A 13,404-nucleotide genomic window follows, 5' to 3' on the forward strand; every position below is an offset into this window, starting at 1 on the left:
TGAGAATTCATTGAATTGATGCCAGAATGGGAACAACATTTAATCAAAATTCAGAAAACAGATGAAAAACATCTTTATTCTCAGTAAATGGATTCTTCCACTCATAGCAAAAGGTCCAAGTTCATATTTTAAAATATTAATGTACTGCTAGTATGTATTTTTCCATTTATTTCACAATGGTCTTAACATGTGATTTACAAATCCTAAATGTTAAACTTCAGTGCGGTGAGTTTGCTCACTTCTAAAAGCATAGAAACTCCATATTTTATTGTAAATATGCTATCATTTATGTCCATAGTAACAATTAATATTTCTATAGGACTTGGCTTCTGGCAGACTTCAGAGAGTCTCTATTTATTGTCTTACAATACCGTACTCTAGTTTTGCCACCAAACACTAGGTGGAAAAATTGAACTTCAAGGAAGATAACTGAATTGTCCAATGTATCTCACCAACCAGCCCTGTTCCTATAGAACCAATGGAATTCTATTCCAACCAGGACTAAGGTTGGTTTTGTTTTGTTTTGTTTAGAAGAAGAAACAACTATTTCCTGCTTTTAAGAAGTCATGACTATTGGGGGATGCCTGGGTGGCTCAGTTGGTTAAGCAGCTGCCTTCGGCTCAGGTCATGATCCCAGCCTCTTGGGATCGAGTCCCGCATCAGGCTCCTTGCTCGGCAGGGAGCCTGCTTCTCCCTCTGACTCTGCCTGCCACTCTGTCTCCCTGTGCTCTCTCGCTCTTTCTCTCTCTGACAAATAAATAAATAAAATCTTTAAAAAAAAAAAAAAAAAAGAAGAAGTCATGACTATTGAATTTGAAAGGAAATGTAGCCATCCAAACCCAAGGAAGAGCCATATTCTCAGCTCATTAAAAAAGGTCCCTCATTACTTGGGAGAATTTAGAGGGGACCCATTCGTGGAGAGAACAGGTTCTCCAATGTAGAGAATAGTACAAGGGTCTCTGGGTAAACGTCCACGGATATCTATCTATCAGTGGGTCATGATAAGCTTCTCTTCCACACCAAAACCTTGTCTAAAAGAAAAACAGAAGAACCACTTGGTACGGTGATTGATCTGACTGTGTGGCTCAAATTCTGCCTGTCTTTTTAGTTCGATGTCATTTCCGACAGTGGGAAATGTATGACCTCTCTCTATGCCTGTTTCTCCATTTATAAAAGACAGGTGATAATAACATTTGTAAATGACATGGGAACTTAAGGCACTCAACACGGTGCACCAACCTTAGTGAGTACTCAAAAATCGTTGTGTAGAATTAGGTAAGGAAAAAGGAGCCCTGTTCATGATTTCCTTTGGTCCTTACAGTTCCAAGTATTAGAAAAGGCAAAATCGCTTTCTTCATTCTAATAAGTCTATTTCTCAGCGAAATAAAATCTGACGCTTTTCCTATTTTTGAGATCACAGATGTTCTTTCTTCTGGTGAGTAAATATTGTGGAATGTTATAGTGGAAATGTCTTCCAAATATATTTGGTTCAGCAGTTGTTCACCATTCACAGTTTTATTATAGTCTTTTATTGTGTGGAATTTCATGCATTATAGTGTGCGATATGTTAATTGAAAATATTTAGTTTGTGGATTAGAGTTTTGCCAAATCCGCTCTTTTGTGAAGCATAAATACATATAAAATAGATGCCTCGCACCGAAGAATTGGAAGTCACAGCATGCTGTTTTCATTTTAGATCATAGCAGAACTTCAGACAACCATTTCCTCTCTGAAAGAGGAGAACAGCCGGCAGCAGCTTGATGCGGAACGGCGGCTCCAGGATGTTATACAGAAGTTTGAAGATGAGAAGAAGCAGCTGATTAGAGATAATGACCGAGCAATCAAGGTAATCTGAAGACTTCAGTAACCAGTGGTACCAGCTGCTTTAATGTAATTAAAAGGAGGGCTGGAATCGCGGCAGTGGGCCGATGGTGCAGGTATCTGGCTTCCTCACGCAGCCTGCTGGAATTCCATTCACTGGGCTCTACCTTTGATGTCTCCAGTGACTCAGGCTGACTTCCCTCGAAGAGATCACATGCCAGCATAAAAAGTCATTTTTGGCAAGCCCAGTCCATTCACACTGAACAAATATTTGAAAAATACCCTGTCCTTTTTCTTGAGAACCACTTTGGAACTGTCTCTTGAAATTAGGACGACTGTTTTAGCCCAGTACTGCTGGCTAATAAATTCAGAAGTCAGCTTCCAATTTACATTCTATTCTTTGCCCACATCCTTTCATTATGTATTCACATAATGAGAAATAACCTGTTTGAGGTTTGGAATGCCAACCATTTGATGTGCTTTGACATAGTACAGGGTAGATGTGTTGCTGCTGAGAACCTAGGCTGTTTCCAAATGGCTTCAGAGAATCACGCCTTTAATAGCAACAGAAAGTTCCCTGGACCCTGATTCTTTAGGTGATAGGCAGTTAGATCTCAAAGTAGTTTTTTCTTGGCTTCATAGCAGCGAATATTATTATAAGTGTCTGCATCACGCTGTGTTTAATCTGTGAGGATAAGCATCTGGAAACCTTTATAAATAAGATTTAAAAGAGAACAAAAATTTTTTTAAGAATTTCCAGCAAAAGATTATTTTTCAGTGATTTTACTTTGTTATAACAACGCTTAAAGCGTGTTGAGCAATCGTACAAAGCAAGGAAAAATAAAAGAAACATTTGGGTTTTATCGCTGCCCTTTTCTGCCTAACCCCTCCGTCTTTCTTTTCTATAGCCTATTGTAGGCAATCTGAGTAATTTACCAAGAAGCTAGTGTTAATGTAAGTTGCTTTTTAAAATATACTCTTTAAGCCTGGACAAGACTGAATGGAATTTAAAAAAAAAAAAAAACAAAAAACCTTCAGATATCGACCAACTCTTGGAGGCCGTTTCATCCAGCCTCCTCACTTTAGAGGTGAGGACTTACTTTATTTTGTTCTTAATGAGATTTTCCCTATATATTGCCATCAGCCAGCTTCTTTCCCCCTACGTGGGGTATGAGACAAAAAAAGAGGTTTCTTTTTTATATTCTAGTAATTGAAAAAAAATCTCTGAAGCTCTTCTCATTTATAAATGCGCAGGAGTTACTCATTGATCTGTGGATCTGTTTTGCTTGGCATGAGCTGAGCTGAATACTTTGTTTAAATTCCTTTAGTTATATAAAAATTTCATTTTAAGTGAGTTTCTTTTCCACTCAATATCCAAATGCCATACACTAGGCAATTTCCAAATTTCAAATAAATAATTGAATCCCAACATACGCAAAAAGGGAAAACATAAATTTACTCCATAAGGGCATAGTTTCTAGTATTGTCTCTTAAGATTAAAAAAAAATCTTGAAAGAAATATAATTAGTACATCTGCCTATTTTTAATTGTTTTTGCAGTTTTAATCCACTTACCTGTTAAAACAGAAAACCATTGTGATCCTAATTTCCAGAAAAGTGTCAGATCTTAAAGACTGAATTCAAAAGATGTACATACATATTATATTAAAATATGTTATATAATACTTATGACCTCCAGAACATAGGTACTTGAAAATGACTAAAATTATAATATAGGTAAGATATAGTTCAGTTTTTTGTTTTGTTTTGTTTTGTTTAAGAGGGGAGAGAGAGAGTGGGGGGGGGAGCAGAAGGAGAGATGAGAGAACAGACTCCCTGCTGAGCTTGAAGCCGACACAGGGCACTGTCCCAGGACCATGAGATCTCAGCCTGAGCCCAGATCAAGAGTCAGATGCTTCACCCACTGAGCCACCCAGGCGCTGCAGATATAGTATGGGTTTGATTGACTCAATTAGATTATGTATAAAGTGAATGACCTTTGTGGGGTTCTTTTTACTAACCTGCATAAGATAAGTAATTCATTAGCACTCCGCGCATTGCTTTTCTTTTCCAGACTATGTCACCAAAAATAAAAGGAATAATAGCTCTTATTTATTTAACATGTCCTATGTACCAGGCTCTCTGCCAGACATTTTTATTCATCACCAGTCCCATTATGCATTTAAGCCTTCTTGTCATCTTTACAAGGAAAGTATATCTATCCTCCTCATCTTACAAGTGGGAGAACTGAGACTCTAAGGTTCAATACCCAGTCCCAAGTTCATACGGCCCAACAACTGTCATAGCCAGGTTCAAGCCACAGTCTTCGTGACGGGAAAGGCTCAGCCATGAACTGTTGGACATACCCCAGTCTCTACATTCTGCCCGTGAAAGCCAGTCATTGGCCAAATGCACAAATGAACCCAGATAGCCTCACGCTCATTTTCTATCTGCCTAAGTGATAACAGCATGTCTGCAACAGCTTTTGGATTGGGGCACTCTAATTGTGTTTGAGTGTTTTGTACATACAGGTACATAGATCCAGATACTCAGAGAGAGGTACAGACACCATGAGGCTTATATTTGGTTTTCTGAAACCAAACGCATTTGTCTGCATCTATGTTAAAACAAGCTCACATGTACCGAAGATTTTGTGATGTTAAATACTACTGTATTGAAATATGAGACTCAAAGGGTGCTGTATAAAGACTGTGCATGTTGATTGTGAAATGCACTTTCTGGGTTGGGGACAAGCTGAGCCCTCAAGCTGGCAATCGGAGATGAGGGTGGAGAGTAAACCTGTTACTCACCCTGCCAGAGCTTATGATAATGTCTCCATGGATCAGCAGACCTTTTATTAAAGTAATTCTTGAGAGAAAAGTAGCCTATCACAATCCACTTTTAAGGGCCACCAGTGTGGTATAGTATAACCAGCTAAAACATTTCTGGAGAATAATTTGGCAATACCTACCATTATTACATTGCCTGAGAGACATGCCCAACTTTTGACCCATTTCCAGAATGTGCCCGAAGGTGGCAGTTAAAAGGTTCCACAAAGCTTTAGCTAGCCAAAAGAAGTTCATTCTAGCATTCGCTCATCTATGCAATACCTATTTATTAAGGTCCCATTGCAGACAAGGCACCCACAATACTCATATTTTCTATTTCCTGTCTATATTTTTTGCCATAGTACATAGACTAAAAATGATGCAGTATTGAAAATGGTGTTGGGGAAGGAGATTTAAGGATAGCAAAAATGTTCACAAGGTAATTATGAACGAAAATATAGTTTACAGAAATTATATATGAGGTCATGTTTGCAAATGAAAGTACATAGAAAGAGAAAAAAGATGGGAATCATATATCAAAATTTTACTGGAGGACATCTCTGCAGGGTGGAATTTGTGGTAATTTTCTTTTATCTTAGCTCCATATTTTTAATTATAACATCACTTTTGCAATAAGAATCAATAAAAACTGGTGAAAATTGGAGGAGCCAGCAGTCCAAGGGAGCCCAGTGGATGTTAATCATGGTAGCGGAGACCAACAGCAGGCATGATTCTGGCTGTCTAAGAAACAATGGACCAAGCAAGGTCTTTCACAGAACGGGATTCCTGGAGTGTAAAAGGAGTTATAGAAACAAATGCAATCCTATGGGGAAATCTTCTATACCGTGGTATGCCCTATTTTGAGAGCAAAAAGATCTTTATCACTTATCTACTGCTTTAGCTCACTCCTTACCTTCAAAGTCAAGCTTCTAAAAAGAGCCAGCTCTTCTGCATAACGAACCACCCCAAAACTTGGTGTTCTAAAGCAACAACCATTTTATATGCCTAGAAATTCAGGCAGGGATAAGCTGGGTGGTTCTTCTGCTCCATGTGTGGCATGGTGGAGTTACATTCAGCAGGAAGCTTGGCTGGGGCTGCAACATCCAACATGGCACCAGGTGCTCTCCATATGGCCTCATGCACTGGGTGGTCAGACCTTTCACATGGAAGCTGGCATTCAAGAGGAGGATTCCAATAGGTGAAGGCAGATCTGCACTTCCCTTAAGGCTACTATAGGAAGATTCACAATGGCACTTCTACCACATTCTCTTGGTTGAGATAGGTCCCAGGGTCAGCCTGAACCAAGGGGAGTGGAATTAGTCTCTACCTCTGGAAGGGAGGAGTGTCAGAGATGGTGAAGCCATCCTGAACCTCTACAGTAGTCTATGCTAGACATCTGGTTTTCATCTCCCATTAATTCCTCACCCATATGAAACAGTACTAAGTAGAAAAATAACCATATTTATAGTCCTACCACCCAGAATCAACATTGTTAATGAACATCATGGCATAGTTGCATGCGTAGTTTTAAAGAAAATCTCATTTTTGTAAAAAATGGATGGTCGCATATGCTCACAAATGATTCAAAATGTAGGGGGAAAGGTAATATTTAAAGTCACCCCAAATCCCATCAGAAATAGTCATCGTCGCATTAAGGTGAACATCATTTCAGATACCCTACTACATGTTAGGAGAAAAGAGAAGGAAAACTAAGTAGACTTGTAAAATACGGTAATGCTCCAGATTCTGTATTTCTGCTTGTTTTAGAAAGATCTCTGGAGTTAACATTACTTCAGTTCAACGGATAGAAGAAACTAGAGTCTAAAGAAGGACTTGTTGGACTTTTGACCAGAATTTGATTTGGGGTTGAAAATGAGTACATTAGTATGTTCATACTTCCTCCCATAACCCCTGCTTTCTGCCTCCTGCCTGGGGTGGTGCTCTTATTTTTACACTGTCCAGGTTTGTGGTAGTCACAATTTGTCCATACCCTGTTCTTCAGTTTAATACTCATGCTCTCCTGAGTGGAGTGGTGCTTACCACTAGACCTTTTACCACGGCAACTCCATTTCTGAAGTTAATACTTTGATTTGGTTCTTAATTGGCTGGTTTCATGGTCAAATAGTTTTTCTAAGACTCATGGTTCTGTCTTCCCTGAGTTGTTCATGTTTAAGAACATCTGCCCATTTACCCTTATGTTTGAACACCATGTTAGATGGGCACATCTTCTTGGTCACGTGTTTTCTCATGAGAACTGTAAACATTGCCCACCTAGCATTTAATATTGCTGTGGGGGAGGCTGGGCAAGACTAGGTTTTCCCCTGTGGAAATGATTTGCTTTTTTTGAGGGATTCCTAAAGAAGTCTTTCTCTATTGTGTTAAGGTTAGTAGAGTAACCAGGATAAATTCAGTAATTAACCAGAATACCTCTACATATTAAACATTCAGTATATGTTTCTGAAGCATTGTGATTGTCTCCTCTCTGTAAGAAAAGTGATTTGTGATGTCTGTGCATTTTCTCTAACCTGAGGGGAGGGAAAGAAAGAGCTGGAGTAGAGGTGTGTGTGTAGTCTGGTTGGGGCGACTGTTCTGTGTTTCTGCATTCACACTACCTAAATGGGAGAGGGCATCTGATATCCCTTTGGGGTTTGAGTTATCCCAGTTTGGCATGTATCCCTAAAGTCCTGAGACCTTCACTTTTCTCAGAGATAGACAGCCCTGATATATACCTGTTTTCCACCACATCCATTTCCACTTCTCACTTTGGAAGAGGAAAAAGATGAGGTCACTCATATAGCTTTTTTCTCTCCACCTTTGATGATACTAATGAGATTTCTCAGGATTTTGTTGACTTCTAACAAAATAACGAATTGGGGGACATTGGCAGATATGGAGGTTTTTGTGCTCCAGAGTCATGTTTCTTTCCTTGACTACAGGCTTTTGAGAGTTTTTTGCTATTATTTACCTTACTACCCGATTTCAGTGCTCCAGTGCATTTTTGCTAGTTTTCACTCTTATTTAGTCACTTCATTTGGTGTTGCAAAACCTTCTATTTGATCTTAGAAGCCCGTTTGACTCCTTTATAACATTTAACAAGGAATGTGTGTTCATTAGCTATTGCCACAATAATGTTGCATAACAAACAAGGCCCCCAATTTAATGACTTATAATAACAAGCATTTATTTAATTGTTTGCAGCATATCTATGGATTATTGCTGTGGCTTGGATTCAGGCTGTTGATTGGTTTCATTGGACTCCAGGTTTTAGAATGAGTTCAGGACAACTCTATGTGCCTGATCAATCTCCCTAGACGAGTGGCTTCCTGGGGTAGCCTCCTCATGGTAGATTATGATGAGCAGGAAAAAACATCCCTGCAGCCCCAGCCTCATTTCATCCACATCAATGGGGCAAGGAAGTTACAGAACCATTCTAGTAAGAGTCCATGAACTTCTGTGAACAAGGACTTAATCGGCTACAAAAACAGCCTCTCAAATCTCCCTTAGCTCCATGGCAATACATACTCAGTTCATCCACCAGTCCGAAACCCTCTCTCCCATCCCCTTTCCCTGTCTCTTGTTCCCATTTTTAGCACTCAAATAGTGGGATTAGGTAAGACCTCTTCTATTTTCTTTGTTTGCCTCCTGGACATTCTCACCCCTTCATGTATGTAGTTTCTGTACAAATGAATTTTGAATCTTCATCTCCACATAGTCTTTGTTTCTGAGCTCTCAGTCCTGATTTCTTACAACCATCCCACATTTTCATTTGAAGACCCACTAGGCTGCTCAAACTAGAAATGATATAAACTGAACTTATGTTTCTCTCATTCTTACCTTGCCCCCAAACTGTTTTTCTTCTTATACTGATCTGAATTAAATACCACTGCCCAGTCCCTCAGGTCAGATTCTGGAAGTCCCCTTGAATGAACCCTTCTGCTCCCTCATCTCTCTGAGATCTATTTCTAGAAATAATTTCTAAATGTCTGCAAGCTCATACTCCATCCTGCAGCCACCAGTTCCCGCCTCCTTAGTCGGCCCTTCATTGTCTCGTCCTTGCCTGTTACAATCCCTCCTATATAGAATCATGCCAATAACTCAATAGTCCCAAGTCTGTCCCTCTCCCTGTTGATAAGCCTCTCGAAAACACAAATATGAGCACGTGGTTTGCTTCTTAAAATCCATCAGTGGCTTTCTGTTGCCCGCGTGGAATATGAAACACTTGATATGATCCAAACCAGCGGTTCTCACAGTGTCCTCAGACCCGTGTGGGTCCCTACTCTCTTTCCAGGAGCTCCACAAGGTCAAAACTATCTTCATAATAACGCTAAGCCATCATTTGCGTTTTTCACTGTGTTCACATTTGCACTGATGGTATAGAAGCCACACTGGATAAAATTGCTGGTCTTAGCACAAAACGCAACATTGTCACCCACCCCAGTAGTGATTAGCTCCTTCACCACCATCTACTTGTGCTTTAAAAACAAACAAGCAAACAAACAACAACAACAACAAAAAACCTGAAGCTATTAAATCTCAACCCTTGAGAACACATCTTTTTAATATTAATAGGAAGTACACACAAAGCGCTTCTACTGCAGACTGAAGTAGGGTGTTGTCTTTAGGAAAAGCAGTTCTGCGTGTGTTTGAGTGCAAGCTGAACTCTTGGCACTTGGAAGGAACGACCGACAGACAAACCAGGCTTATTCAGATATAACATTCTGGCAGAGGTGTTCTTGAGAAGGAAGGAAGTGAACCTGACACTTCAAGGCCCACAGCTGACTATATTGTTGCTAATGATAAAATCTGAGCTTTCAAGCAGAAATCACAAATTTGAAAAACCTTGTACCATCACTGTAAGCTTGACAGCTTCCCAGTACTTAAAGACTTTTCTGATGAGATCAGTGGCATTACTAATGATGGGAATGGGATGAAAGAGGGAGGAATATAATGACGTGTATCAACATTTGGAAGATTTATATAACTCACCGAACCAGTGTTTTCCAAATGACCAATACCTGGTGTTACAAAATCATGTGTGGGTAAAAGATCCTTACAAAGTATAAACGAGAACAGTGGGTTTCAATGGAGCAGTTGGCAAAGTTCACAACTAAGAGCGTCAAATCGGGTATTGCAGCTGACCTTTAAGAAACTACCACTTGTCAAGTTTTGGGTGTTTTTTTTTTTTTTAAGATTTTATTTATTTATTTGTGTGAGAGAGAGAGAGAGAGCATGAGCAGGAAGGAGGAGCAGAGACAGAGGGAGAAGCAGTCTCCCCACTGAGCAGGGAGGGACTGGATGAGGGACTCAGTCCCAGGACCCTGGGATCATGACCTGAGCCGAAGGCAGATGGTCAACCGAGTAAGCCACCCGGCACCACCACCACTTGTCAAGTTTTTATTTGTTCCAATGAGTGCCCACAATCATCTGAAAAGACCACTAAAGTAATCCTTCCTTTTCTAATTACTTATTTGTGGGAGACTAGATTGTTTTCCTGTATTCAACCCAGAGCAACACATTGCAGGAGATGGAGGACAGAAGCAGACAGGAGAATCCAGCTCCCTGCTATTAAGCCAGACATTAAAGAGATTCAGAAAAATAGAAAGCATAGGCACTCTTCTAATTTTTTTTTTGCCTTAGAAAATAGTTATTTTTTATTTAAAAATATGATATTTATGTTCACACACAATGGATTTATGGCTTATTTTAAAATTAATAAATATCTTAATATTTCTTAATTTTAATTTCTAATACAGTAAATATCATTAACTATAACACACATTTAAAAAGCCTCTTTGGGATTCTTTTAAAAGCATAAAGGGATCCAAAGACGAAAAACTTTGAGAACTGCTTGTGTAGATGCTGCCCTTTTGTCTGCCTCATCAAACAGCCAGTCCTCAGCATTCATGCCATGTTCCCTGTGCTCCCGTGAACTGTGTGTGAGGTCCTTCCCTTTTAAGATTTAAATGTCATCTTTTCTGTGACGTGTCAGAGTGGGAAGCCCATGCCAGCTTTGGCCATGCCTCTGGTGAAGTTTTCGCTGCTCTGTCACGTTCGTGTGAGAGCCCCGATCAAGACCTTGGAGTTGGCTAGGTTTCACCACTCAGGCTCTGCTGACTCCAGGAAGGTAGTATGGTCTTTGTCCTTTATTGTCGGTGGGATCGGGTCGGCACACTGCGCCCAGACACACAAATGCACAGTGAAACTGCCCGTATTACACACGGGACATAAAAGGGCCAGGAACCCTGGCAAACAGCAGTGCAGTTTTGCTGCTTCGCAAGTGAACCGCAACCTTTCAAAAATAATTTGTGGTTTGCAGAGGATTTTGAATTTCAGGATTGCAGCTAGGAGATTGTGAACCTGTCTTTTGATTGACTTTCTTTCTTACTGACTGGACTCTGAGCTTCTTGGGAGCAGGCACTTGCCACAACATTTGGTCCAGCAGAAAGTGCCAGAAATATGCTGAATGAGTGAATGATACTACCTCATAAATCCAGACTCTGAGGACCAATAGTGTCCATTTATTCTCATGTTATCTTGTGGATGGCAGCAAGCTTGTAAATATTTGGGGGTGGTACAGCAGATAGGTGTAAATAACCTCGATCTTATGGTAACAGGGTTGTGTTTTGTCTGATTAGGCAGATTCGAATAAAATACCCTTACCTCGCATATATTATACCTTGCATAGTTTGTCTACCCCCGGGAAGGCTCCCAAAAGGCTGTCCACCAAAGCGAAGTTATCTAAATGTTAGTTAGCTCTAGCCACTGAACTCACAGAAGTTCACTGGGGGAAATTGTTAGAAATAGTTCTATAGAAAGACTGTGGAACATTATTCTGGCATCACTGCCCCACCAGGGCTAAGCCCTTTCTTTGAAGCTAGTGTATTGAAAGTTCCTCACTGTGAAGCCAGATGTCCAAGCAGAGATTTCATATCAAGGAGAAATGTTGTAAAATTTTTGCTTGCAGGCATAGAAAAGAGATTTTAAAGCACTGATGCTTCTCTCCCTTGGCCACTGACTGGAGTTCACGAGAAAAGGTCGGCTGCCAGTAGGACATCTAGAAATCTGGTCTGTATTACCAGAAGGGCTTGAGGGGGGAAAAGAGAATATTTCATAAGATTGGGCAATTCTCACTGTGCTAAAAGCTTACAGGAATCAATTTCCCAAAGAATAAAATTATAAACCTCATTGTGGGGTTTTAGTCATTGAGAAACAGAAAGAAATCTCAGTGCCTAGCATCAGATGGCTTTGTTTGGGACCTGTTCATTATTTAATTCCTGTCTCTCCTGTATGCGCGTCCTAAGGGCGGGGTTGGGGGTGGGTGGTGGCATTTTCTTTGTGCCCTCCTGAATTAGAATTAATAATGCTAAGAATAGAGATGTATTTTCCATCCCACCCAAGAAGGCTTGCCCACATACTCAGAAAGGAAGACAGAGCCATTCATTCATTCATACTGGCAAAAGCCCTAAGTACCATTTTCCAGGAAGAATACTCTGGAAGATAAGATTGGGTACAGCATAGTAGTGAATTATGACCTTGCTTCCTAGAGCAAAGAGAAGCAATAACAATAAATGATGAGCAGAGAAGAAATGAACAGTTCTCCCCCCCACCAGAGCCTTTTATCCCCCCACCTTTCCTTCAGTTCTGTTCTCTGGCAAAATTTTATTTTATTAAAAACTAGTTGAAGATCATTTGTTCCATGGACAAAATCCTTCAGGCATTATGAAAAGTATTTTTAGCCTCTGGGACACTGCCTTATATATACTAAGAGACCAGTTAGGGTTCAATGAGTGAATGTGGGAGTGACCGAGAGTGATTCAAAGAATACAGATGAAAACAGATTGTCCTTCACAGTAGCTGTGTAAACGCTACTCTTTGGAAACCACTCTGTGAATCTTGTTACTGCATGGTCCAAAATATGAATGGCTTTGGTGAATCAAATATTGGAATATATAAACATCAGTTTCTTTAATATTTGAAAAAAATTAAAGAGAGCTATTTGGAAATATTTTGATCTTTAATGATTCTGAACTATCTCAGAAACTATTTCAAAGTCAGTTAAATGAGCATAATGAGCACTGAAATACATAGTTGCGAGCGTCCATAACCAAGATTACTGAATGATTACTATGCATATACATATGTGTTTATACACATAATTATATACATATATTCATATCCATGTGTGTATTCAGAAGCACTGCATTATAAAGAATTTTAATTATTAGAAGACTTGATAATGACTTAATATATTAAGTAGTTCTGTGATGTCTTGATTTAATTGGCTATTGGCCCATTCTTTCCAGCAGAAGCTGGGCTTCTGGTCGGTTTCAGGTGACTCTTGATAAACCTCTCTTTTCCTGTTTATCAACGGGGAAATGTGTGCCTCTTCCTTTTATGGAGCATAATACTATCTTTTGCTTCCTCAGGTTTTATTCCCAAAGAATTCAGCATGTTGCTGCTGTCCTCCTATACTCTATCCCCCACCTTGGGCATGGGTGGCAGTAACACCCGGTTGGGGTGCTGGCCCAGGCTTGTGCTAGCTTGAGTGAGCTGATTGTTACATTGTCAGGAATTCCGCCTGCTGGAATGTGTACACCATGGAAATTGGTACACACTGCTACAAAGACTTTTTTTTTTTTTTTTTTTGGAGAGCCAGTTATTAAACATTTACTAGGGTACTGCTGCTACAAGAGTTCCTTTTCTCCTACTTCCTTTGTTTCTTTCTTAAAGATCATTTTTTAAAAAGATTTTTATTT

General features: G+C 39.8%; 1 protein-coding gene across 1 annotated transcript in view; it reads left to right on the forward strand.

The window, feature by feature from the left end:
• The window catches only part of CEP112 (centrosomal protein 112), a 416,538-nt gene that overhangs the window by 326,899 nt on the left and 76,235 nt on the right, over window positions 1–13,404 (forward strand). The window contains exon 23 of the mRNA XM_080825467.1: window positions 1,697–1,846. Coding sequence (XP_080681593.1) covers window positions 1,697–1,846 — 150 coding nt within the window. The remainder of the gene's footprint in view (window positions 1–1,696; window positions 1,847–13,404) is intronic.

Source organism: Martes martes, assembly GCF_963455335.1.
Source record: "Martes martes genome assembly, chromosome: 16".
In the NCBI taxonomy this organism is placed as follows: domain Eukaryota; kingdom Metazoa; phylum Chordata; class Mammalia; order Carnivora; family Mustelidae; genus Martes; species Martes martes.